Below are 24,748 nucleotides of genomic sequence, written 5' to 3' on the forward strand. Positions count from 1 at the left end.
ATTGGCATGTGCATGTTTGACTCGTTAATCCTCTTTAACAACAGCAAAACAATTATGTAACTATGCGAAGACATTAAAGTAATTCAGGCTAAACTGGTCTTATCACTTTTGCTCTCCTCCTCTTTACTCCAGTCTTCAACGGTGGATCTCAAGACGAAGGAGGAGAAGGATGCAGAGCTGGACAAGCGAATTGAAGCTCTGAGGAAGAAGAATGAAGCGCTGATGAAGAGATACCAGGTATGGAGAACTAAATGTGCCTTTAATACTACCTCCATAATGTTAAAAGACAACTTGCATCACTGAAGAGTGACGATGCTCCAAAAATGTCTCAGAACAGAACGATTTGCACTTACTTACTCAGTGGACTCATTTCTGTATAGAAGCAGACAGGTACACATGTTTTCCACATTAATCTGGATTTTTACTGCGTATTAAAATCACAGCAGGACTGAGATTAAAAATATTTAACGCCACTTTCTTTTAAAATGAGCTTTAACTAACTCCAGCTTGAAACAGAGAGATGCATAGGTGTCTGTGAAGCTAACACAGACTCTTTAAGTGGCCTTTAGACACATTCAGTGGGGCCAATCATGCTACTGCACACAGTCACCCCCACAACAAACCTGAATGACTGTTTTTATTTCAGGTTATACTTTTAATCCTGACACTAAACGTATTTCCCTGCTTTTTACAGTTGTTTTAAAAGAGTTTGTCTCTGCTCAGTTTGTTTAGTCACAGAAAGCAGTTAAAAAGCTCAAGTCACCGCTCGCTGCACTGGGATCAGGATTTACTGTGCATGAGAGGAAAAAGTCACATTGGAGCATCTTTGTTGTATTTTCATTCACAGCTGCTGCTGATTACAGTTAGCCAGAAAAACAGCTTTGAATTGGAAGATTGATTTTAGGTTTAAACTGTGGCGGGCTGAGCATTTAACGTCAGGGAGTTAAATGAGAAACTTGGTCTCATCAAGAGATTTTAGAGCTGTTCAGGAAGTTAACAGCTTTCATGTGTGTTTGTGATTTCTTAGGATTCGTGGCCACTGAAATATGATGAAAATTACTTTGGAAAATGTTTAAAAACCCGTTTTGTTTTCAGATTTTGTGCTCAGTTAAGATGCCGCCGCAGCTTCAGTTTCTCCAAACCTGCAGACAGAGAAAAAGAAAATGGCTGTTTGAAGGACCGCCCACATCATCGTTCAGAATGACTCAAATAATTTTATTTTTAGTAACCAGACTGAATGGTTTTCATTTTTCCAGATATTAGTTGCCACAGTATTCCTTTGGTGCATTGCATTGTGGGAGAAAAACGTCCATCAGCAGCATTCTGATGCATTTCAGTGTTCACACTCCAAACGTGAGAAAATGAACACAGTCCGGACCTGTGTGTGTTTGGCACTAAGCATTAGTCATTATTTATTTTAACAGGAAATAGAGGAAGATAAGAAGAAAGCGGAGCAGGAGGGCATTGCCGTGACAACACCCCGTAAGCCCCGCCCCCACGAGCCGAAGACGGAGAAGGAAAACATCACCGTCACACTCGACCTGTCTAAAGCAGCAGGGGTAAGAAACCGAGCAGCGCCTGGACGTTCTGTGTGCGGTGGCGCAGGTTCAGACTCTGGAAAAACAGCTTCGCTTCTAAACTCAGAGCAGCTGCCGGGCGAGCGTTCGTGCTCTGCGTCGGCGGCGCGTGCTTTGGCCCGATTCCAGGCGGGTTCCTCTCTGTGAGGAGTCTGAGCTGCTTAAAGGTCTTTTAATGATAGAAATGCAGTTCCAAGCTTTGGGACAGCTTCACTGAACTCTGCAGAAAACACAGGTAGATGAATTCAGGATGTTCTGTTTTACTTTCATTCAGGTGTTCATCACTTCGCCCACCGATGGGTGGAGGCAGGTTATGTTTCCTGTCTCTCTGTCAGCAGGAAAACTCATCAGCAGAGTTCAGTGAAAATTCCTGGAGTTGTTGGGGGTGGTAATTCTTTAGCATTGGGAGACAGGGACAGTATTCACATATTTGTGTGTAATCTTATAGGGACAAGTCAGAATCCTCTAAAAAGCATTAGGGTCCAACACAACCTAAAGTTCTGCCATATGGCAAAGTTTGGTCATGATCGAAGGAGGATTCTGGATCCAGTGATCCAGAATGCTGAAAGTTATTGGCTCAAAATGTAATTCAGTCCTGGAGAGTAACAAATAAAGCCAGTGGCATGCAACTAACACCAAAATATGGCTGAACCTGATGGAGTATGACAGTATCGGGTGGTTTGCACTGCAGCGTAGGATCAGCACATAGAAGACTTGGGGTGGGCGAGGTTTGTGCTCTACCAAGTGCCTTTCTGCTTCATATCTGTAGATGTGAGGCGTTTACTCCAGATCACACTAACAGGTGCTGCAGCCTCAGGTTGTAGTTAGTAAGCCTGCAGACTCCAGTTAAAGAGCTTTATAACACACTTCCACTTGAGGCTAGTCGGTTACCGGCGCTCCAGGCGAGCATGCTAACAGAAGGAAGGTGTGTAGGAGGCAGGTGCCAGACTGTAACTGAGCCACATGTGTGGGAAGTACATAAATCATTACACAGTTACTTTTGTTTTATTGGATTGTTTGCATTAAAAAATGTGTTGGTTCCTTGGACACAGAGCAGTGATGACAGGGATGACTACAAATCTGTAAGTGTGATTTTTACCATGAAGCTCTTCTGCTGCCACATTCCAGTTTGGCCCAATAAAGTCCTTCGTATAAAAAACTGAAACACAGCACACACTAAAACACCCAAAGTTACCCTGTGAGAGTTCATGAGGGGAGTTTTCTGGTTAACGTGGGTATCTGTTCATGCAGCTCTGCTGGGCAAAAATTTGATTTAAGAAACATTTCGGGTAGTCAGAGCTGAGGCGATGGTACCTGTTGCACTAACGTAATGCTGTTAACAGCAGAATGAACTTGAGCCAGCTTATTAAAGTTCCCAAACATGATGGAGAATTATCCCTGTAATCTGTTTATCCAGCTCTTTCTGCTGCGTATGCAGATCATCTCTGTGTGTTACATCTGGATCTGTAACTGGAAAAACACCGTCGCTATATTTGTCCATTTTTCACATGAGGAAAAGTGCGACTTCAGTGCACGAGGAGTGATCTCCAAGTTAAAATAAATCTGCATAGTGTGAGAGGGGGGAAAATATAGATCAGATAATAGATGGAAGAAGCCACAGCAGCAGCATCTTCTGGGTTTCTAGACTCTGGTAGTTTTGAAGTCTGCATTTTAGCTGCCACCATGTTGGGTTTACTCTTGTTTGGGGGAATCAGCTAAGCTTGGCTAGCTGCGCTAATAAACTGCACCACACAGAGACCCTAGATTTACTAACGGGCCAATAAAATACTAGAATTAGGCCCTGTTTGCACGAGACGTCAAACGATGTGGTTCCAATCCCAGGCCACAAGTTGGCTGTGTGTGTGTGTGTGTGTGTGTGTGTGTGTGTGTGTGTGTGTGTGTGTGGTCGCAACCATAGTGCACATTTAGCCGTTTACACAGGGATGTGAACAGAGCTGGAACCAGTTTTCAGATTGTGCCGTTTTCAGGGTCTCCAAATAAACTGTTTTGTAAACGATGGGCCAAAATGTAACAAAATGTAACAAAATGTTACCGTTTTCACCGGAAAACGTTCTCACGCACACGGGGCCTTAAACTCAAGGAGGCAGAGGTACTTCTGGGACTACTTCTATTTTGCTCTCGCCAACAGCTCTCTGCTGTTTCTGCAAATGAATGAGGCCACACCCCTAACTGTCTGCAGAGCAACAATATGATTGATTTGGTGCTGCATTCATGGCCCATTGGTTTAAGCAGTGCTTATTTTTTGTCAGCTCTTTTTGGTCACAACCAGTTCCTGAGGGGAGGTGTTTGCCTCATTAGCTGCTTACAATTTGTCACGTTTCTAATTAGTCTCCTGTGGGCTGAGGTAGAACAGAAGTTGCTTGTAAGCAGGTCTGGGAGGGAGAGAGGAGAAAGAGCGGAGCGAGCTCCTGCTGAGATCCAGATTGCCTCAGAAATGGCTGCTGATCACGGCGGACGCCCAGATTTCAACCTGGAAAGGTTACAAGACAAAAGAAGGGCCTGGAGACCGGCAGGGGGCCTCCTGCTCCACATGAGTACCTGTCTCACCGGTTAAAGGGTTAATTTGGGCCCATTAGTCTGTTGAAGCTTTTCAGAGGGTGGATCGAGTGCTCCTGAAAGCCCTGTGAAAATCTGATGAACGACTGTGGCCTCTTTCTGTCTCATCACTCAGCCTCTCGGGGTTCATCACGTTGTAGCTCTTTGCATAATCCATGGCCCAGATTAGTCTTTTTTTCTTTGTGTGGCAGTAATTCATTAGATTGAGTTGAATTTTTGAGTGAAGGCTGCTCAGGTGGTCCTGTTTCCTCAGTGGAAGTCATTAATTGTTATTCAACGATGATGTGTTGCTATAATGTTATTATAGCTGTTATTCCCTGTAAATGGGGGGGTATAACCTCAAAATTACATCACAATAGTTCAAGAAGACTTGCAAAACGATATTTCTGATGCTACAGGAAAGAAATACCGAACACTTCTTTATGGATATGAGTGTGTGTATAATGAAGGGCATTTTCCACCTTTCTTTTCCAATGAGCTGCTGTTATTGATCACACCTCCTAATTCAGAGTGAATCTACTGAAACAACTCTTGGCTCTGTATGTCAGAGAGCAGATATCCCTAATATGGTTGTCTTTGTGCACACAGAAGCTCCGCCCACCTGCTGTTTGGCTACCTCTCATAAATAGAAGGTTTAATCAGAAAGCTGTCTTAAAGGGGGTGGAGCTTAATCGTCTTGTTTTGGACAGAGGATGAGCTGAGGGGGTGCACAGGGACAAGGGTGGAATATGAAGGATTTTATTTTGGGTTGAGTCATGCAGAGTTACTCTATCAGAGCTGGAAATAAAATATTACTTTATGACTTCTAATGTGCTCTACTGCTGACAAGTACCCTCTTTAACTAATCTAAGGCAGTCTGTACAGATTTATTTGTAGCACCACATGAACACAGAATCAGTCAGAAGCTAGAAACTTATAACTTATTAGGAGGCAAATATGATTTATAGACTGTGCAGAGGAATACTCCTATATTCATAACACCTGTGTGAGGCAGGTGCAAAGGAAGTGAGCTCTGTTATCCAGTGTGGGTAACTTTTGGATCTCAGGGAAATATAATATGATCTATAAGTTACTGATCCACATTTAAACAGCCTAAAATGTGCACTGAAGTTTATTAGTTAGAGAAGTCATCTTTTTATGCTGCATCAGACGTCACGTTGAGACCCCTCCTCTAAATGCTGACTGCAGTAATAACTAACGTAGTATTAATAACTGCCCCGTCCACACTGAAAGTTACTGCATGTGTGTTTCTGACAGGAGAAGAGAGTTGTGAACGACTGGAAACCGGCAACTCCTCGTGGCCGGAAGACATCAGAGGAGAGCGAAGGCCACAGGGGGCAGAGTGACGGCCACAGCCCCCCCAGGAGGACCGGGTCTGGGCGAATGGGTCGGGGAGGTCAGAGAGGAGGAGGAGGTGGAGGAGGAGGCGGTCGCCAAGACAGGAGAGACCGGGAACCGAGAACACCCAGAGACGGAGAGCCTGGCGAGCCAGGAGGTCCTGGACGCAGAGGAGGGAGGAGAGGAAGAGGAGGAGAAGGGACACCAGGAGGAGTGGACAGGAAATCCAAGGTGGGTGTGGATGAACTATCTTACCGAGCATTTCACAGAGGATGCAGCCGCACGCCGCGAGGTGCGAACCATTAGACATGATGGGTTTAAAGCTTGCCTGCACGAAGGCCGTTATTCCTCCCAGAAAGAAGTTCATATGATTGGCTGTGGTTCAAACATGGAGCAGAGGGAATTTTCACTCCTGTTGGAGGTTTGCCGTCTCCAACTGCTCGTTTACTTGTTGATGTGAAGTCATGGTTATTGCCATTACATCCACCTACATCAGCAGCTAATTGTGTTCACTGCGCGTGTGCAGACAGGATGCTAATCTCACCTTAGTTTGGATCCATAGTTTCTGCTTCAGTGACAGAAGAATCACCTGCTGAAAGTCTGACACATCTGTCCACAGCTGTGGGGTTACTGTAAGGTTCAGTTTAAGCCAAGCTGCAGGTAGAATTATTTTAAGTACCGGGGTGCATTGTTCAGTCTAACGACCTCTCCTTTCATCCTGCCCCTCTGTGATGTAACTTTCTCATCTGCACACGTGCATAATTATAAAAAGCTGATTACAGCCTCACTTTGTTGCAGAAGAAGTGTACTCTGGGAAATCAGGTTTCTCTGATCCTCTACACTGGAGTATAGAAACCAGGTTTGTGTTCACATGGCATTTTAGAAATCAGCTTTCCACCATCTTACAACATCTTAAGATCATGTAAGACTGACTGAAACTGTGTTTTAACAGCTACATTATTTATGTACATTTGTGTGTAAGCATCATAAACTGCACCAGAGAGCGAGCGATGCAAAGCTGATGCTGTGTTTGTGCCATGTGAGAACAAGCCCACATTTTACAGGGTTTTTTTTTTTTTGCATTTTTGGCCACAGCGGCTTTTATGGGCAGTGGAGAGTGACGGGAAATGGGGGAAAGATACAGGGAAGACACGCGGGCTAATTGACGACGGGCCGGGACTCGAGCCCGTGCCACCCGCACCTCAACGCAGCATATGTATGTGGTCGCCAGCTTCACCACTAAGACACCCAGGCGCCCCAACATTTTACAGGGTTAACACCCAAATGTTTGGTTGTGTTACTGAGCAGGAGTTGGGATCATTTCTGTGTGAAGGAAAAATGTGCTGCAAAGAATTTATGGGCTACAAATGTGCTGCCGTAGGACCTCCTATAGCCACGGCTTTGGTCCCAGCAGTTTTTGGCGCAGGTGCATGTGGGCCATTTTTTTTATTTTCAACACAGAGGTGCTAAATGTGAGCTGCCTGATTAAAATTAAGCAGCATTCTTACAGAAAAAGCTTTAATCTGGCTCCAGATTTTCTGCTGTTACCAGTCAAAGACTCCTGGTGGACGACTTTGTTAAATCTGCTCCGATCTAACATTAACATCCTGTTAACTAATAACTGGTCTGTCACAAACTTCCTGACAGGAATGGGAGGAGAAGAGACGGCAGAACATCGAGAAGATGAATGAAGAAATGGAGAGGATAGCAGAGTATGAGCGAGGACAGCGGGTATGAAAGTCACTGTTTCTACAAGTTTAATCAGATATGACAGACGGGGATTTTATGAGGTTTTAGCCATTTTTTGTTTGTTAATAGTTACTGTTGTAGGTTTCAGCCACCTTTGGCTGGCTCCGATCCCAAACTGATAGCATGCACAGTCCCTGTGACGCCAACGAAATCCTGAACAAATCTATATTTAGATTTGGGCATTTGTGGGCTGAAAACGCCTTTAAAAACACTTCCCTGCACCTTCATTCGTTCCTCTGCACCATAAACATTCACACAGAACTCAGTGCGTACACGTGACCCATCTCCAATAAAATGATGATAAAATAAGATGAAAATGCATAAACTCGTGTCCAGTAAGGTAACCTAGATGATGTCTGGGCTGTACGTGGACCCCTCATGCTTATGTGCTTCTTAATAAGTTGTCACGTTTTATTGTCATCTTAAATTAGTATACGTGTCCCCGGGATCAGGTGCTGTAGCTGTCTCTGTTTTGGTCTCACAGTTAATTGGTGGCATTCTTTTCACAGCAGGATGGAGACAAACCGTCCCGTAACTTCCTGGATGACCCGAGGCGTTCGGGTCCAGCCCCAGACACGGACCGCAAGGAGGGCAGCCGGAGACACGTGCGAAACTGGGGAGGGCTGGACTTTGACAATGTGAAGACGGGAGCTGAACTGGAAAAAGAGTGGACCGTGAGTGCTTCTTTAAAAATGGGGATGGAGGGTTCTGTTTTACAGCATTTCTGCGATTAATAACTGAGCTTTTTTTTATTTGTGGCTGAATTATTTACTGTGACGTCTCTGTAGAGCCGCAGACCTGGTCCCAAAGGCTCTGTGGATATGACCATGTCCATGACCGGCCGGGAGAGAGCGGAGTACCTGCGCTGGAAGAAGGAGCGAGAGCAGATAGATGAGGAGAGATTAGCACGCCATCGTAACGCCACAGGCCAGTGGAGACGAGAGTGGGACGCACAGAAGACGGACAGCATGTAAGCGTGGGGAGAATGGGGAGCTCTTTGTTTACTTCTTAAATTAAACTGAGGTCCTGTAGTTCAAACTGCAGAACAAACTGATGCTGTGAAGTCTAAAGTAACTTCTGCAGAGCTCTGTGATTAAAACTGTGGCACAGAAATAGATGAAGCAAGAGAATAAAACGTCTCCAGAGTCTGAGCGTTCCAGTGAGCTTAATAATAGTTAAATGGAAGATGCCAGCAGTCTCAAGAAGAGGGCACCAGAAACCTGACGGTGCTTCAGAAGTCGTCTGCAGAGTTTAGAGAATGAGCCGGAGGGGCGATCATCTCAGCAGGATTTCCATCAGTCAGCCCTTCATGCTAGAGCAGCTGGACAGAAGCCACTCAGGGGTGAAAGATGCCACAGCCTCCTTGGAGTTTATCAGATGGCGCTGAAAGGCAAGAGGAGCTCCGGGCTGCTCCATGGTACGGTGCTGCTCAGTGGCAGGGACAGAGAATAATGGCCCAGACTTAAAACCCCTCCTTGAACGTCTGTGCAGAGATGTGAAGATGACAGTTCATGCTTCCCAGGGAGACCGGGATAAACTGCCTGCATCCAGGTGTGCAAAGCTTCGAGAGACTGACCCACTCAGCCATCCCAAAAACTTCCCAAGAAGCAACTCTGGATTCCTGTTTGCAGGGCCAGATTTTCACTGAAGACTCATTAAGCTGCACGAAGCATGAAGTGTGTGTGGTCACCTTCAAAACAAAACTCCATGTGCAGTACTAATACTTAGCATCCTAATGCTGGCAGTGTGATTTGTAGCCATGCTGCAGGCGCCCAGTTTAGTCCCGAATGGCAGCGTGTGCAGATGCAGCAGCTCGGCTCGCACTCGCCATCATAAACAAAGTGTTAGCAGGAAAACTCGCTCCTTAGAGGCAGATTGCACTGCTTTTGTTGCTGCTGCCTTATTTTAATGAGACACCATTCAATGTTTAACTGTACTGTAGTATAATGAGAATAAAATTATTCTAAAGATGAAGGACGAGGTGAGCGTGATGGAGCGAGTCTGAGTGCCCGTCTGTTGGGATAAAGATGGCGACAGATGGGCGAGGAGGACGCTAATGTGTGTGTGTGTGTGTGTGTGTGTGTGTGTGTGTGTGTGTGTGTGTGTGTGTGTGACCCTGTGGCTACTTTCACAGGTTCAAAGAGGACCCATATGTGGCTGCTGAGGGCATCCCAGCGGAGGGCGGCAGGAGAGGTGAGTACACAGACACACACACTGCTGTTGCACAACAGCTGGCAGGACAAACACAGCAGCCGACCCTCGATCCGTCTGCGTGCCGAGCCTTCGCTCATCTGACATGATGAGTCTCCACAGTGCTGATTTATCAGAAACTCCTCACAGTATGTGGGACGCAGCAGTCACCCTCCTCAGTAATTAAGCTTGTTATGTAAATGCCGTATTTCCCCGGAGTCCAGATGAAACTTGGAGTTAAGCTGCGGTCGCTCTGAGGAGTCCGGATTTCCTTTATGGTGCTGACTGACTTTGGCCAGTGATACTTTGTAGCTATGACCAAAGCTCGGTACATGGTTATTTGAGCAAACAGAGATTTTAATGGTCTTTACTCTGGATTAGTACCAAGATAAATTATGTTTACGGAGTTGCAGTGTGTTTGTCTAAACCTTACTTCACAGGCAAGGTGTGTGTGTGTGTGTGTGTGTGTGTGTGTGTGTGTGTGTGTGTGTGTGTGTGTGTGTGTGTGTGTGTGTGTGTGTGTGTGTGTGTGTGTGACAGATGTACTGTAATGTGTTTGTGTGTTTCCTCTCTGCAGCGCGGGGGCATAACTCTCGTACAGAGCCTCGGGGCAGGGCCTCAGGTTAGACCACAGCATGGGCCTGAGTCTACACTGTGTGTGTGTGTGTGTGTGTGTGTGTGTGTGTGTGTGTGTGTGTGTGTGTGTGTGTGTGTGTCACAGCAGCTGCACCCCAAAAACAGCCTCACCCCAACTCACATGCCTGCCTCACCCTCATGATGACTCAGTCCTTGATGATATCGATCAATGGTGGACTCGACTTAGTCCAGCATTGATACCAGTCTTTCATTTTTTGTTGAGGCCTGTCGGGTCAGTAGGTCCGTTTGTCAAATCTACAAAATAATAATAATGTTCCACCTTTTTAACTCAAACCTGAAGTAACCTGGGTTCAGGCTCCAGAAGGTCCAAACCAAAGCACAGAGAGTAGGAAAATTATAGTCCAGCTTAAATTATGTAAATTACTGTATAACGATGTAAGAATTAAGCAGCACTACCGCCTCATGATTTGTGTAGGCTAATCTTGGGTCTCAAAGAAATCTCCAAAGACTGTGAACTCGTATCTCGACTCGCCCTTTGACCCTCGCAGACCCCAGGCTACATTTTAGCTGCTTGCATCACTAAAATCACTTGCAGCGTGTAGATTGTGAAAGTGCATCTTTAAGCTTAACCACAGCCCTGAGGGCTTTGCCTCTGGGTGAGCTAATCTTTCTGTGGCTGGCAGCACTTCAGACGCTGCTGGCTGCACACACATCGAGCTCAGGGTGTCCAGCAGTGGCTGCAGATACTTAGAGGCTCTGCTGCCTTTGGCTGCGTGTGTGTCTGCGCTCTATCTTCTCCCACTGTCTCTCATTTCCGGAGTGACGTGTGTGCCCTCCTCAGTCTCAGGCTGCTCTGTTCAGTCTTGTCATCTTCATCCTCTGTTTTCTCCTCACTGATCCTGTCGTTTCTTTTGTACGTGTATCTGTCTCTCTATGACCTTTTTTTTTTTTTTTTTTTTTTTTTTAATCCCCCCCCAATCCTCCGCCCTCGTCTGAGCTTTCGTCTCTGACCTTCTCCTCGTCTTCCCTCCCTGCCTCAAATTCACTTCAGCTCTCTTCCACATTTACGCCACATCTTTCTTTATGCAGTGAAGACATGGAAAGTTTAACCTTCGTTCTGTGAGAATTTTATGTCTGATGTATATTTAAACAGAAATGAGCATCAATGTTTGATCGTTTACTGGAGAAAACTTCAAAAACTTAACAGGCGGCCGGCCGAAACGAGCATATGGACGGTCTCTTCGACTCCTGGCTCGTCTTCTAACTGTCACTCTGTCCGTGTCCAAACAGTGACATCAAGTTGGTGCAGCTTTGCTGCTGAAACTATGACTTATGATACCGATGCTCAAGGTTGGTCATAAAAATATTATAAAACAGAGTTTTGGCTTTAGACTGACAGAGTGGGTGTAGAATAAATCTGATATGGATATTTCCTGTACTTGTGAAGTAGTGAGAGAACAAATACTCTGACCTTTTTCCTCCCTCATCCCTCCATCAGCTGCTCTTCTAATCCATTTCTCCCTTTTTGAATGCTCTTTATTTAAAGCCACCTTGACTGTTGCCTTTCTCTCGATAGAGTTTCTTTTTTTTCTCATGATCAGGAGGGAAGAGTGCCTCAGAGAAACAAGAACTGATGACATGTCAGCTGATTTAACGGCTCCCTGCCTGGTTATAAGAGGCGTGCAGAGCACTCAGCTGCTGCCACGTCTAACGATCGTCCTAAACGAGGTGGCTTTAAAATCTGGATCTTCGTCATTTTACTCGGTCTCGTTCCTCGTGCCTCTTTCTTTCATCTTCCTCCCACGTCAGAGCCATCAGTCATAACAGACGCTCAGACGGACTCTGCAGGAGGCGGGACAGCCGCAGGCTATGACTTTGGTGTTATCGAAGGCTCTGAGACTGCAGCGGGTGGAGGAGTGAGCCGAGGCTTTAACAAATGTCCCACAAGAGTTTTTAAATGTTTCATATTTAATGTAGTTCTTAGATGGACTTTTACATACCGCATACTTTCCAGCAGACAGCTTATGCCCCCCCATCATGAATGCACCGCTTGTTGCAGCTTCTGTTTCAAGCTGTGATGATGAAATTTCAGTCACCTGTTTCCTCTCTTCCAGCCCCTCCTCTTCCTACCTTTTTAGATTATAAATCAAGTATGTTTTGCTGTGATATTCACTCACCATCGACCTCTCCTTCAGATGACAGTAAGCGACCTCCGAAAGCACCGACATTTGGCGACTTCCTGTCCCAGGGCAGGACCCAGGGGCCACGGGGCGACCGGAGCAGAGGCAGGGGCCGAGGACAGAAACAGAGCTACAGGTAAGAAGTTAAATGTTGAAGGTGTGTCTTCCTGTCAGCTGACACATGCATTTATTCATTTCTCTTTTAACAGCTTTTTTTGAGTGTTTTGACGTGAAGTCCGCTGAACCTTTACTCTGAATCCTTTGACAGCATGCATGACAACCGCTGGGAGGGAGAGAAAGAAGAGGAGGAGAAGGAGAAGGAGGACAAGACGAAGAGAGAAGAGAAGAGTAAAAAGAAAGAGAAGGAAGAAGAGAAGGCCAAACCTCCCACAGTACAGAAGGTGATGGGAACCCTCTGGATTTACACGTACCTGTCATGCTGACCTTTACTTCTGTAAAATTGATCCTTTTTTTAAAAAAAAAAAAAAACTTGGTGTGAACAGAAAAACCTTGAAGTGCTGCTTTAAACACTTCTGCTGAAACCAAACAGCCCAACACTGCAGAATTAAAGCTAACTCTTTTCTCAGGTGGAGGAGAAGAACGGAGAAGGAGAGGATGACGACGAGTGGGAGGATGCCAGCGATGAGGAATGTGAGGAAGTGAACGCCGCGGAGCACGACTCCAAAGGCGATGAGAAGAAGGACGTCGGAAAGGAGAAACAAGCAAAGAGCAAAGAATCCTCCCCGAAAACTCCCAAACCTCGTTCTCGTCAGACGTCAGCAGGAAGCCCCAAAGAGCAGCGGACTCCCCGGCCGAAGGTCCACATCCCGGCCCCGGCGGCCGCTCAGGAGTCACCCGAGGGAGGCAAGCCCCTCAGCCCCTTCTCCCCGCTGGACGGCCACCAGCCTGTGTCAGACTGGGGGGAGGAGATGGAGATGCTGTCGCCTAGAAGCAGCATGGGAGGCGAGAGCCCGCTGAAACCCTCCAGCGTTGATTCCAGCCCCCCACAGAAGAAGGAGGAGGAGGAGCAGGAGGAAGCGATGAAGAGCCAAGCCGCCGGCTCCAATGAACCTGCTGAGCCACAGACGGAGGAGCATGCAGGTACAACGGTTCCTACCCCCTGCTGTAACCTGAAATTATTATAGCAATGTGCTATACCAGTGTTAGCATCACATGATATCCCAGGTGCCTTAAACTCAATACATTTGATAAATAACTCAGTTATCAATAAAAATTGCAGTATGAACCGGAGAGCTGCGCTCTTATCTGTTAAACTTTATCAGAGGAGACGCAGCACTCGGAGAATCCTGCATTCAAATCTTTGGGAGAAGCAAGTGACGTAGAAAGCAAAGAAAAGTCCTTTAAAGTCTTATTAAAGTCATTTTTTAAAATTAAAGTCAGTTTATGTAATTCTGTACAATAAGGGCATAAATAAATAAATGCCCATTACCAAGATGGCTCACCTCCCAGGTGAGATGTTTTGGAGGAGACCCGGACGCACTGGAGAGATTTGATCTCCCGGCTGGTTTAGGAACACTTCGGTGTCCCCACAGAAGGGGGGGGGGGGGGGTGGGGTCTGGGCTTCTCTGCCTCCCCTGCTCTAAACTCTAAGTGAGCTTAAACTGGTGCTTGTAAAGCTGCAGACGTGATGGTCATTCTGCTTACTGTGACCTTTAATATTGTTCTGAGGGCTGAACCTTTACTCTGACGTCTCAGTGTGGGACTTCCTGCACATTTACGCTCTGGGTTCACCTGCAGGGAGTCCTGCAGCATGTTCCCCCCTCTGCACAGGTGTGATGCCGCTGCACCTGTGACCTGCAGTGGTCAGTGTCGCTCCAAGTCCTTCAGGGACAATTATGTAATGTGATATTTTGTCGTTTTTAGAAAAAAAAGAACTCATTTGAAATTATTCAGTGTTATGGAAGATCATCATCAGGTTTTATTCTGTCGTAATGATGCATAACCGTCAGGTTTCTCCTTCATTTCAGATTCAGTCAGTGAGGGGAAAATATTCACATCTGTCTTACTTTCTTTTATTTTTTACTCTCCTCACCAACACTCTGCTCTTGTTTCCTCATTTTCTCCTCTTCCCTCCATCCTCGGTGCTCAGCCATTGATGTTTCGCCTCCTCCAGAAAAAGTTGAATCCCAGGAGACCCAGGTGATAGCATCAGAACCGACCCCCACAGACTCACCTGCTGCAGTGCCATCTGACCCCGCCCCCTGTGAGGTGAAGATGGAACAGGATACGCCTCCTGCTCAATCACAAGGTAATAAAAACATAAGCATTGAGTGAGTATTTGGAGATGTATGCTTAATTAATGCTGCAGTAACACTAAGGAAACCTGTTTTTGGAGACAGTAATTTCAGCTGTGTCCAGTTTGAGATCTTTTTGCCTTTTGACATGGTTGAAGATGGAGACCAGGCCTGCGACCACTCACGGTGGTCATCAACACAGCGATGAGACGGGAGTCAGTCTGCTGTCAGTCTTTTTGTCATCATACAGCAATTAACGGTGATAAATGGGCAAATATCACTAATCTGTTGCTGTCTGCATACACAGAAACTTGCATTAACTACTTGCATTCATATTCAAGCCAGAATCTCACAGATGTGAAACAAATTCATACATTTCTCCACAAACAGTAACATAGTTGCTGCAGGAAGGTGGTTTAACTGCAGAATGACAGGCGCTCAGCAGCCTTGTTTTTATATGGGAATATAAGCAGAATATAACCAGTTGAGTTGAGTCCTTGTTTGCAGAGAGACTCATCACAGATTACTCGATCACTCGATTACGTGTTTCCAACGTGTTGACATTCCCAAAATTACTATAAACGTAAGTTCTTTGCAGATCTGACACCTTAAATCTTCAGTCCAAGTCAGACTGTTTGCAGACAGGTTACCTCCTCCCAGCTGACCTGTGCAGTCACCTGTCGTTGCCCAGAGGTTGAGGATGTTGCACACTCGACCTCTGAGCAACCAGGAATCAGCTGCTTGGAATCGATGGCTTAAAAAAAATAAAAAATATCAGTGCAACAGTTTTTCCCAGTCACAGGTTTTTAAACTCTGTGATGGAGTCATAAGTACTGGAGATAAATTCATAATGCTGCTGCTTTCATGTATCCTAAAACAGACACGACTGTATGAACGAGACACTTAAAAAACCTTCTAGATTCTGGATGCATCTTCTACTACAACCAGAATTATTATAGTTTCTTTTTTTTTGAGACATTTATTTACTGTGAGGTTTTTCAGGTAGTTTCTGGAGTGGATTTTTACACTGAATTCAGTTTTTATTGTTTAAACATGTTTTTCCAGTTTATTTTTTGTAACTTTCTATGATTTCAGTTTATTTTATTATAATCTGGGGCTCGTTTGATGGGGACGGGATATAAGAAGTCCAGAGCAATTATTGCTGCTTGAGTCACAGTCTGGATAAATGTGCTTGGAGACAGCTTTAGTTTAATCCAGTGTTAGTACAACATATAGTTTCAGTTGGTTTAGTTTTTATTTCAGTTAACTCTTCAGTTTGAGTTGACTCCAGTAAATTTATTTTCTCATTAATTGAGACACTCGACTTGTTGGACTGATGCTGTGTCCTCAGGGTCACAGTTCAATGCATTAAGTTCACGTGGGAATAAATGCTGCAGCGGTAACCTGCTGCACACACACCGACTCCTCAGTCATGAAACCAGTTCAGACCAGTACTTTTACTTCAGTACTATGACTGCATTTTGCTGCTAGTTTATGTATTTTTACTTAAGTAGGGTTTTTGTGGAGGAATTTATTTGACTTGTAATCACGTCTTCTGCGACAGTCAGCATAGTTTGAATCATTGCTCACTGATAGGGCCCCCTGAGGGGCCCTTGGTGCGGTGGGGACCACTGAACCACATCACTGCAGCAGCTCTAATCCAGCTCCATCGGGAGAATTAATCCAGGTGCTTCTAGTCCATAATCCTCCCACAGCGCTCTGCTTCTCCGCTCAGCTTATTTTCAGTTTAAGTGATGTTAATCTCGATTCACTTGGAGCGTAAATGTGTGAGACTCTGATACCTGCACATGGTGTCCAGGGCGGCCTTTCAGGTAAGCAGTTTGAAGGCTGACCAGATGCCAAAGCTGTGCGTTAGAGTTCGCAGCACCGAGACCGGAGTTTTACTTCTCTAACCGTCGTCACAGCTGCAGTTATTTTCTCTTTCTTGTGACAACAAAAGGGAGGAATTAAAGAGGAATTAGAGCCTTTGCTGTGTGCAGCCAGTTTCCTGTGCTTTCACTGCATTAAAGGAACCAGATGAAGTGCTCTCCGCTAACACAGCACCATGCTGAATGACACTGTGTTGCTTTGCAGTGAGTTTTAAATAAATTACAAGGCTTTTTTTGTTCCCCCTGAGCGCAGCTTTATTTCCTTCCAGATTTCCTTCAAACATAAACTTTCGTTTCATTTTGAACTTCCCGGATAGTCCAATAATCAGAGAATCTCTCATGTGCACAAACTGTTTTTTTTTTCCTCTGTGACAGAAGACAGAACCGACTCCCCGCCCTCCCCCACCGTCCTGGAAGCCGAATCGAGCTCTTCTGCAGCGGCGGCAGATGAAGATGACGCCACGGCGCCTGCTGAGAGCGACGCTGCTCCGACAGCAGAAACGCAGCCGTCCTCGGAGCAGCCGTCCTCAGGTGCGGTCCTTATCGCTGACTTTGAGACGGTGGCGTACTGTAAGAAATCCCCTGCGTGCCTCTAACGCCCCCCCCACGCTCTGCTCTTCCTTCTATTGTGATTGTGCTGGTTTGGTGTCCTTCGTGATGCGGCTCGCTCTGCTTTTTGTGTTCAGCCCTTATAAGTAAATCATGATGGGAGCTGTTTGGGGCCCGAAAACCCAAAGATAGATTTATACTCTTACAGCATGTTGTCTGCTTTTTTGGATCTGATACAACGCTACTGCCTCCTTCAACCAATCAGGACCCACTTCCTGTTTGAAACTCTCCTGGCTGTCCTCCTGCCACTCCTTTGATGGACTGAAACATTTAACTCCACCTCCTTTGTTGGATCTACTCCCTGTATGGTGTATATACTGTCCCTGTCCCTCCTCCTCCTCCTGCTTTGCCTTTGCCCCCCCCCCCCCCGTTTTTTTTTCATTGTTTTATGGCTGCGATGAAATTGCTGCTCGCTGCACACTCTGCATTACCAAACCTTTTATTCTGTCTTCTCCTTTTTCTTTGGTGTTGATGTGAGTTTGTTAATCAGATGATCCAAGTGCATTTGCTGTTTTTGCCTGTTTTCCAGTTACATTCATAGCATGAAAGGAACCAGATATTTCATTTCTGAAACGATCTAAAACGGCTGCATCAGTGTCTATCAAAACATTCAGACTCATAAATAACCATTAATGTGCTGCTCCACCCATTAATGTGCTGCTCCACCCGTTAATGTGCTGCTCCACCCGTTAATGTGCTGCTCCACCCGTTAATGTGCTGCTCCACCCGTTAATGTGCTGCTCCACCCTGAAATATAATCTCCAAACCTTTTGCTTTGGTCTCATTTATTTGATTGCATTTGTAATCAGTGCTGAAATCTTTCAGCTCTGATGTCTGGAGGCTAAAGAAGGCAACGGCTGTCCAGACTGAGCAGCGACATTATGAAACATGATCCTCAAATCTGAGGATTAACCAACAGCAAATGTGATGATGATGAGTGTAATTTCCAGAACCTTATTTTGCTGCAGAGCCTGTGGTGGGAAAAATAAGTTGAGCTCTGAAACCAAACAGATTTCTTATTATTTATTGAAAGTAAACAGTAAACCTTTGCAAAGGGATCAATACAGCACCAACAGCCTTCACACCAGCACTGACCAAAGAACAAATAACAGCTCACCATGGGGGGGGGTCCTCTTCGCTCCACCATGTAGCATCAGCATGATGATAACCTGCGTCATGACCTTGGACACAGCTTACCTTTAGTTATTTTCTCGTCTTCACTCGGTCTTTGTACGAAAAAACTACAGTTACAAACCCAAGGAGTTACCGAGGTTATCAGAGTTGAAACATAAATTTTCCAGCACAGATACTTCAAACTATTTAAGCAGTTTTTATTGGCCGGTGATTCTGTTTGTTTTTGCTTTTTACGATCTCTGGAATTCAAGTTAATTTAGATATTGCTTTAAAATAACTTCCCAAATTAGCTTCTGGAAGCTTTTTAAGATTTCTGCATCTACCAACAAGCAGCCATGTTGTTTTTTTTTGTTTTTTTTAACATTTGAATCAGTCCAGATTTTCACAATCACTGCATCTCTATACAAAAAGGTCCCCCTCAGCTATAATTTGGTCCTAATTAATCTCTACAACCATTTTAGGTACTGGAACTATTCTGGTTTCTGTTTATAGTCCAAATTCTGCTGACATCGTGTTTGAGAAGGTTTGATTTGGATGCAAATACAGTAAATACTCCCAGTATGGGAACCAATCAGCTATTTTCTGACACTAATAAAAACTGATTAAAAATCTATAGTTGGTAGATCTCTTAATTATCTATATCTGTGAACTGTGTCCTGAGGATAGAAATGGAAATCTTGACCCAGATATCTGCTGACTGTACAGGAAGCCCAGAAAAACTGGCCACTAACCCCAGAGGCTCAATAATCAGGCAGTCGGGGTTCTCAGATTATACCCTACTTGCCACACGGTGAGCATGCTCAGTGTGCCCAACAAGGACTGGAAACTTCAAAATAAAAGCAGTTCTTGCCTGCCGGTGTTAGCATGTTTGCTTCATCCTGGTGAGGTGCGGTCTGGAGTTTGATCCTGTGGTTTGGCGCTTTGATGGTTCCTTCCTGCCATGAATGTAACAGACTGCCTGCTTCATGCTTCCAGGTTCCCATCAGAACTGTTTCTGTTGCTCCTCTCGATTAAACCAGTGGTTCTCAGACCTGCTGAGAGTTTGATGCTGTCCTGCTGACCTTTATGTCACTAAAAATGTAATGTGGATCGTTTGTGGTGTGATGTTGGGCGTGGTCAGAGAACAACTGGTTTAAACTTGATTTGTTTTGTTATGATGATGATTTTCATTTTAGTGCCTGCTTTAAAAACCTTCTAGTGAACTGTCAGCATCCAGCCCTTATATAAGTGAGAGCACATTATGTTGCCACTTGTGAGCATCCAAAGCACTTCATGGTACCATGAGTCATGCACCGATGGGAGGAGTCACTCCCCCGGGTCAGAATCAACGTTTTGCACGTTTCCATTGAACTGTGATCCATTCGTCCGTGTTTCTGCACCCTGCGGTTTAAAAGTGAGCTGAGTGGATAAACCACAGACCGGAGGAAATCCAGTCATTAGCGCGCTCCTGTACCCACTCATCTTGTGACTAGGGTGTTATCACTTTGGCTAATGGCAACGCTTTAAATAATGAATATTTCTTTTCTCTAGAACTGCCATCATGTGGAAACCCACACGATGGGCCTAAACTCAGATAGTTTAGTAAAAGCTTCAAACGATGGAAAGGCGATCTTTGGCTGTAGGGTTAATCTCTCCAATAAAGCCAGAAGAGACCTGAATAAAATGGTACAAACCAGGGTTATAATAGTTTTGGATTTTACATTATCGTTTAGTTTTAGTTAGTTTTTACTTTTTTTTCTTTAATTTGGTTAGTTTTAGTTTTCAGAGCAGTTTTGCTCATTTTTATTAGTTTTTATATTTGGTTTATTGCTTAGTTTCAGTATTAGTTTTAGTTTTTCATACTTCATCAGGTGCAAGATTCAAGAATAAAAGTGACTACTGTGTAATAAAAAGTCAACTAACGATACCGTTTAAAGAAATATATTCAACAACCAACTGTTCACAGACAGCAGCACTACGTGCTAAATGTGTGTAATATTAAGGACACACATGAACAAAAACAGGGAGAAACAAAGAAAAACATGAACTCCAAAACTCAATAAATTCTACAATAAACTCAATAAAGTTCAGCATCAGTGCAGCAGATTAACAAATCAAAGCTCAAATCCAGCTGCTTCCTGATGTTCTCACCACCTGAAGCTGCTTCTGTTTTGGAGCTAGCTTGGTTAGATGCTCGCTAATTAGACTTGCAGGGTCTTTGCGGCCTCTGTACACAACTTAAGGAAGTGGCCGACCTCATTTATGCTTGTGTAGCTGGATTGTGTGTGTTCATTACCTTGTGGTCGTGTGCAGGTGTTTTATATGCGGTGCCGGCTGGGACTTCTTTTGGTCCTCGCTCTTTGTCTCAGTTTTTTGGCTGCAAACATATTTGTCCCTGATTTTTCACTTTCTTCATTCCCTCACGTCCATCCCAACAGTTTCAGCAGCTCCCTCCAGGAATCTGCTGACATTGAGTCCTTATATTGATGCTTTGATTATTATTCCTGATTATTATTCTCTGACTGATAAAGTAGCCGGAAACGCACAAGGACTGAAGAGGTTAATCACAACGTTGTGGCTGCGTGGACCTGACAAGTAGTCACATTTCTCCAGAGGTGAACATCAGGTCGGTTCAGAGCGGCTCTGCCGCTTTCTCGTGCACACGCACGCACACAGCTGCCCGACGGCGCTCCCAGCTTAAACTCAGAGAGAGGAAAAATGATCAATCCATAAGGCTTTTAAATAAAGTGACAAACAAGAAAAGAAAAAAGGTAATTTAATCTATAATTTTAGTTTTAGTTAGTATTTTAAACTCACAATACAGTTTTAGTTAGTTTATCGTTTTTTCCTTTTAATTGTAGTTTTTATTTATTTCAGTTAACGACAATGTTTTTTCAATTTCAGTTTTCATTATTGACCATGGACCTCACAACAATGTGGGTCGTGTCGAGACGTTTCCGAAAACATATATATGAAGGTGACTGGAAAAGCGCATTATTGGAATCGTTGGCGACGTTCATTCTTATTCTTATACTTCTTATTTTTCTTTCTGACGACACAATCGCAAATTTGAACCCCTAAACGTTTACGAAAAGTCACCATTTCTTGCATACAAGCCAGGTCTGGTGAAAAATTTTGTTTTTTAATGGCCCCATTAAAAAGCAAAAAAAGTGTTGAAGCCCCGCCCCCTAGAATATGCAAATTTTGCATTCCTATGGGCGGGGCTAAAATTTATTTTGTCATAGAATCACAAAATTCGAGTCAGACAGAGACCATATGAAGACCAACAAAAAATTACATTATGAAGTTGCCGCCTGACAAACAGGATGTCGGCCATCTTGGATTGAACTTTGACCTTTGCCGATTCAACGCTTTTGCACACCTCGTATTTGAATTAGCTTGTCCTAGGGCGTTCAACCGACTGCCGCCAAAATTGCTCAGGATCATCTACGCAGGTGGGGCATCAAAAGTTCTTCGTGGTTTTATAGAATATTAAAAGGTATTGCCATGGCAACTGCATGAATTTGGTCTTCGTTTTTTTTGTTTCGCCGCAAATTTGTTTCTGCATTCGTTCGCTCTTTGGCCAATCAGCCTCAAAATTTTATCACTTATGTACTGACCCAGCCTGAACCCACAATTAGGGAATCAAGTTTCTAGGTGCAATAGCGCCCCCTACAGAAGCAAACAAAAATTTGTATTGAGGTCCAGAAATTTAGTTTCACTGAAATGCATCAAAATTTGTGTCAACATTCTTGACATCATCACAATCAAAAAAGCCAATCACACCCATACTCTATTTTCCAACACGTTGCCATGGCGAAGTCCGAAATGCCCCATTTTATCCTTATGGGAAAAAGTGAAATTTCTCCAATACTAAAATTTCAGCTTAGTTTGCCCAAAATACATGAAATTTGATACACACATTCTCTATGTCAACCTGATCAAAAAAGGCAATCACACCTATATCATATTTTGGATGCTGTTGCCATGACGATCCCAAAACTACCCCATTTTATCCCTATGGGAAAAAACGTAAAATTTCAGCGATTGAAAAATGACCCTTTCTTTCTCAGAAATGCATAGAAATGCATGAAATTTGGTACACACATTCTTCACATCTCCCTGAACAAAAAACCTACAGTTGAAATTGATGTAATATGTAATGTGTTGCCATGGCGAAGCCCGGAATACAGCATCTTTTTCGTTGAGTTAGCCAATTCATCCATTTCAGTATCTCATATGTAGGAGCTATGAAAAGGGCTAAAATAGGCACGGCTGGAAAAGCTGGGTTCAAATCAGCACCAGCACCTGGGCGGCAGCCTCTTATCGCTGCTTGCAGTTTTAATTTCATTTGTTTTCGTTAACTATAATAACCCTGGTTCAAACTAAATGGGGCCTGTCATGCTTTTTGTTGTTTTCTGTTACATATACCCTCTCACTGTAAACATGGCCAAAGTTTCAAATAGTGAGGTCAGTGTGCGCACGAGTAATCCCTGCCAGCAACAGCCCAGGCTGCTGTAAATGCTCCATTTTAGACAGGTTTTTTCTATTCTTGGCCTCATCTGATGTCAGAGTGAGTGGAAATCCCAAATATGGTCATTCCAGTCACAGAAGCCCCACCCACTTTCTGTTACAAGTGGCAGGCCTTAAAGAAGGAGGAGCTAAAACAGGTTGTTTCAGACATCATGAACTGAGGGGCCGTACCAAGCCACAGTATAAGATAAGGATTATGTTGAACTGTGAATCATGCAAAGCTGTTCTGGTATTGACCAAGAATAAAAATGTAAAGCTGGAAATGAGCAGAATAGTTCCACTTTGACCACCCTATACTGAAGCCTCGTGGAATAAAATTAGATGATTAATCTGATATTCTTTTTTTTTTTTTAACAAATATGTGAACACGTGTTCAAGAATCATGAAACTAATTTGATTCTAAATGTATAATTTAAGTTGTTGCTGCAAAAGTCAGAATGAGGCTAGAGGAAGTGAAGCAACCACCAAAATGCAGAAAACAGCCATAAAACAATAAAGTTAAACTGATATTTTTGAACATCCACAATGAAGATTTGGTGCTTTTCTGTCATGTAGTAATATTTTAACTAAAACCAGTTAGAGTTTTAACATTTGGACAGGCAGCACCACAGTTTCCACTGCTGCTTTATACTCTGGTATAAAAATCCACCCCGGCTACATTTACACCTCTGATGACTCATTTGTGATAAACGGCACAAGTCGGATGAGCTCATGTGGGCTTTGTGTGTCAGTGCCAGTGTGTGTGTGTGTGTGTGTTGGCGTCAGGGTGGAGATCAGGAAACCAGGGAAATTAGAGGCACAATTAAGCTTTTAAAGGCTTTTCAGAGGAAATGAGCTACAGCCTGCTGGACAGATGATAGGGCAGATAGAACGGAGGCCGTTTGAAGTCTGATTGAATTAAATCGTGTGATGTTTCTGAGGCTCCAGTGTGGAGAGGCTAAATTGCACAAATCACTCAAGTATTGGCAAGCACCACCATTAAAACACAAGAATACTGTTGTTTGCAGAGAGTGCTCGACAAATACAGGAAAAAAAGGTGGCCATACACTATTCAAGAAATGCTCATCACCTTCCACTAACACTAAAAAATTGCATGCACACATTCAGCACAGTTAGGTCTTTAATTACCCCCTCAGTGATGTTCATGGGTTGTTGTTGGTGCTGAAATTTGGAAAAAGCCTGACGACAGACCGTAAAGAAGTGGCCGAGTGAAACCTGCTGTCTTGTATATAAATGTTGCTAAAAGGTAAAAATGTAGTTAATTTTGGAAGGTTTTAAACTTATGAAAAAACAACTGCTGCGACTTCATGTAAAACATCCGTGTATTGTGATGAAGAGATATCAACTAAAATTGGGTTGGGCCGTACCTTTGTGTAATACCATTGTGTACCACATGATGGTGCAGCAAGTAACCTTAAATTATATAAAACCTCTTTAAGGAGTGTGGGTGGGGCCAAAAAGAAATGTCAGAAGTTAACGATCTTGGAACGAGCACTGCAAGCTAGCTTAGGCTATAAATGCTGTGTTGCCTGGTTTATGTAACATACTTGTCCCTGTGTAAAATGAACTAAACTGACCCACCAATGAGAAGAAAACAAATACCAGGAGCATGACTGGTGTGCCCCAAACCACCAGTGCTCATGGGAGGAAACAATGGCAAAAAGAATAAAAAATGACAAAACAACCACCCCCCCAAAAAAGGTCCAAGCCGATACATGTTGGTGTTACTGTAGCTCAGTAGGTAGAGCGGGTCACCTACTGATCGGAAGGTCAGCGGTTCAATTCCTGGCTACTCCAGGCTACATGCCAATGTATCCTTGGGCAAGATACTTAACCCCAAGTTGCTCTCCGACCGTCCCGTCGGAGTGTGAATGTGTGTGTTAGCTAATTAAAAGCACTTAGCTTAGTAAACATGGAAGTGCTTGTATGAATGGGAGTGCATGGGTGAATGTAAACATGTTGTATAAGCGCTTTGGGTGCTCATACTGAGTAGAAAAGCGCTGTATAAGAACTAGTCCATTTACCATTTATTTTATTTGAGGGAAATTACAAAAAGTACTTTTTTTTTTTTTTTTTTAACCCCAAAAGTTAGTTATGGCCAGGGTTATTATAGTTAATGAAAATGAACGAAATAACAAAAA

The 24,748-nt window shown here is 44.1% G+C and overlaps 1 protein-coding gene across 4 annotated transcripts in view; it reads left to right on the plus strand.

Annotated features, from left to right (window-relative positions):
* ccdc9 (coiled-coil domain containing 9) overlaps window positions 1-24,748 on the plus strand; it is a 30,086-nt gene that overhangs the window by 943 nt on the left and 4,395 nt on the right. Inside the window, exons 3-15 of one of the 4 annotated variants that reach the window (XM_030744498.1) lie at window positions 133-237; window positions 1,425-1,559; window positions 5,412-5,723; window positions 7,140-7,223; window positions 7,751-7,915; window positions 8,030-8,211; window positions 9,376-9,434; window positions 10,009-10,053; window positions 12,224-12,344; window positions 12,477-12,609; window positions 12,796-13,309; window positions 14,343-14,477; window positions 16,728-16,883. In XM_030744498.1, the coding sequence (XP_030600358.1) occupies window positions 133-237; window positions 1,425-1,559; window positions 5,412-5,723; window positions 7,140-7,223; window positions 7,751-7,915; window positions 8,030-8,211; window positions 9,376-9,434; window positions 10,009-10,053; window positions 12,224-12,344; window positions 12,477-12,609; window positions 12,796-13,309; window positions 14,343-14,477; window positions 16,728-16,883 (2,146 nt within the window). Of the gene's footprint in view, window positions 1-132; window positions 238-1,424; window positions 1,560-5,411; window positions 5,724-7,139; window positions 7,224-7,750; window positions 7,916-8,029; window positions 8,212-9,375; window positions 9,435-10,008; window positions 10,054-12,223; window positions 12,345-12,476; window positions 12,610-12,795; window positions 13,310-14,318; window positions 14,478-16,727; window positions 16,884-24,748 lie in introns of all 4 variants that reach the window. The other 3 variants (XM_030744497.1, XM_030744496.1, XM_030744499.1) reach the window with 3 other exon arrangements.

Source organism: Archocentrus centrarchus, chromosome 13, assembly GCF_007364275.1.
Source record: "Archocentrus centrarchus isolate MPI-CPG fArcCen1 chromosome 13, fArcCen1, whole genome shotgun sequence".
Taxonomy (NCBI): domain Eukaryota; kingdom Metazoa; phylum Chordata; class Actinopteri; order Cichliformes; family Cichlidae; genus Archocentrus; species Archocentrus centrarchus.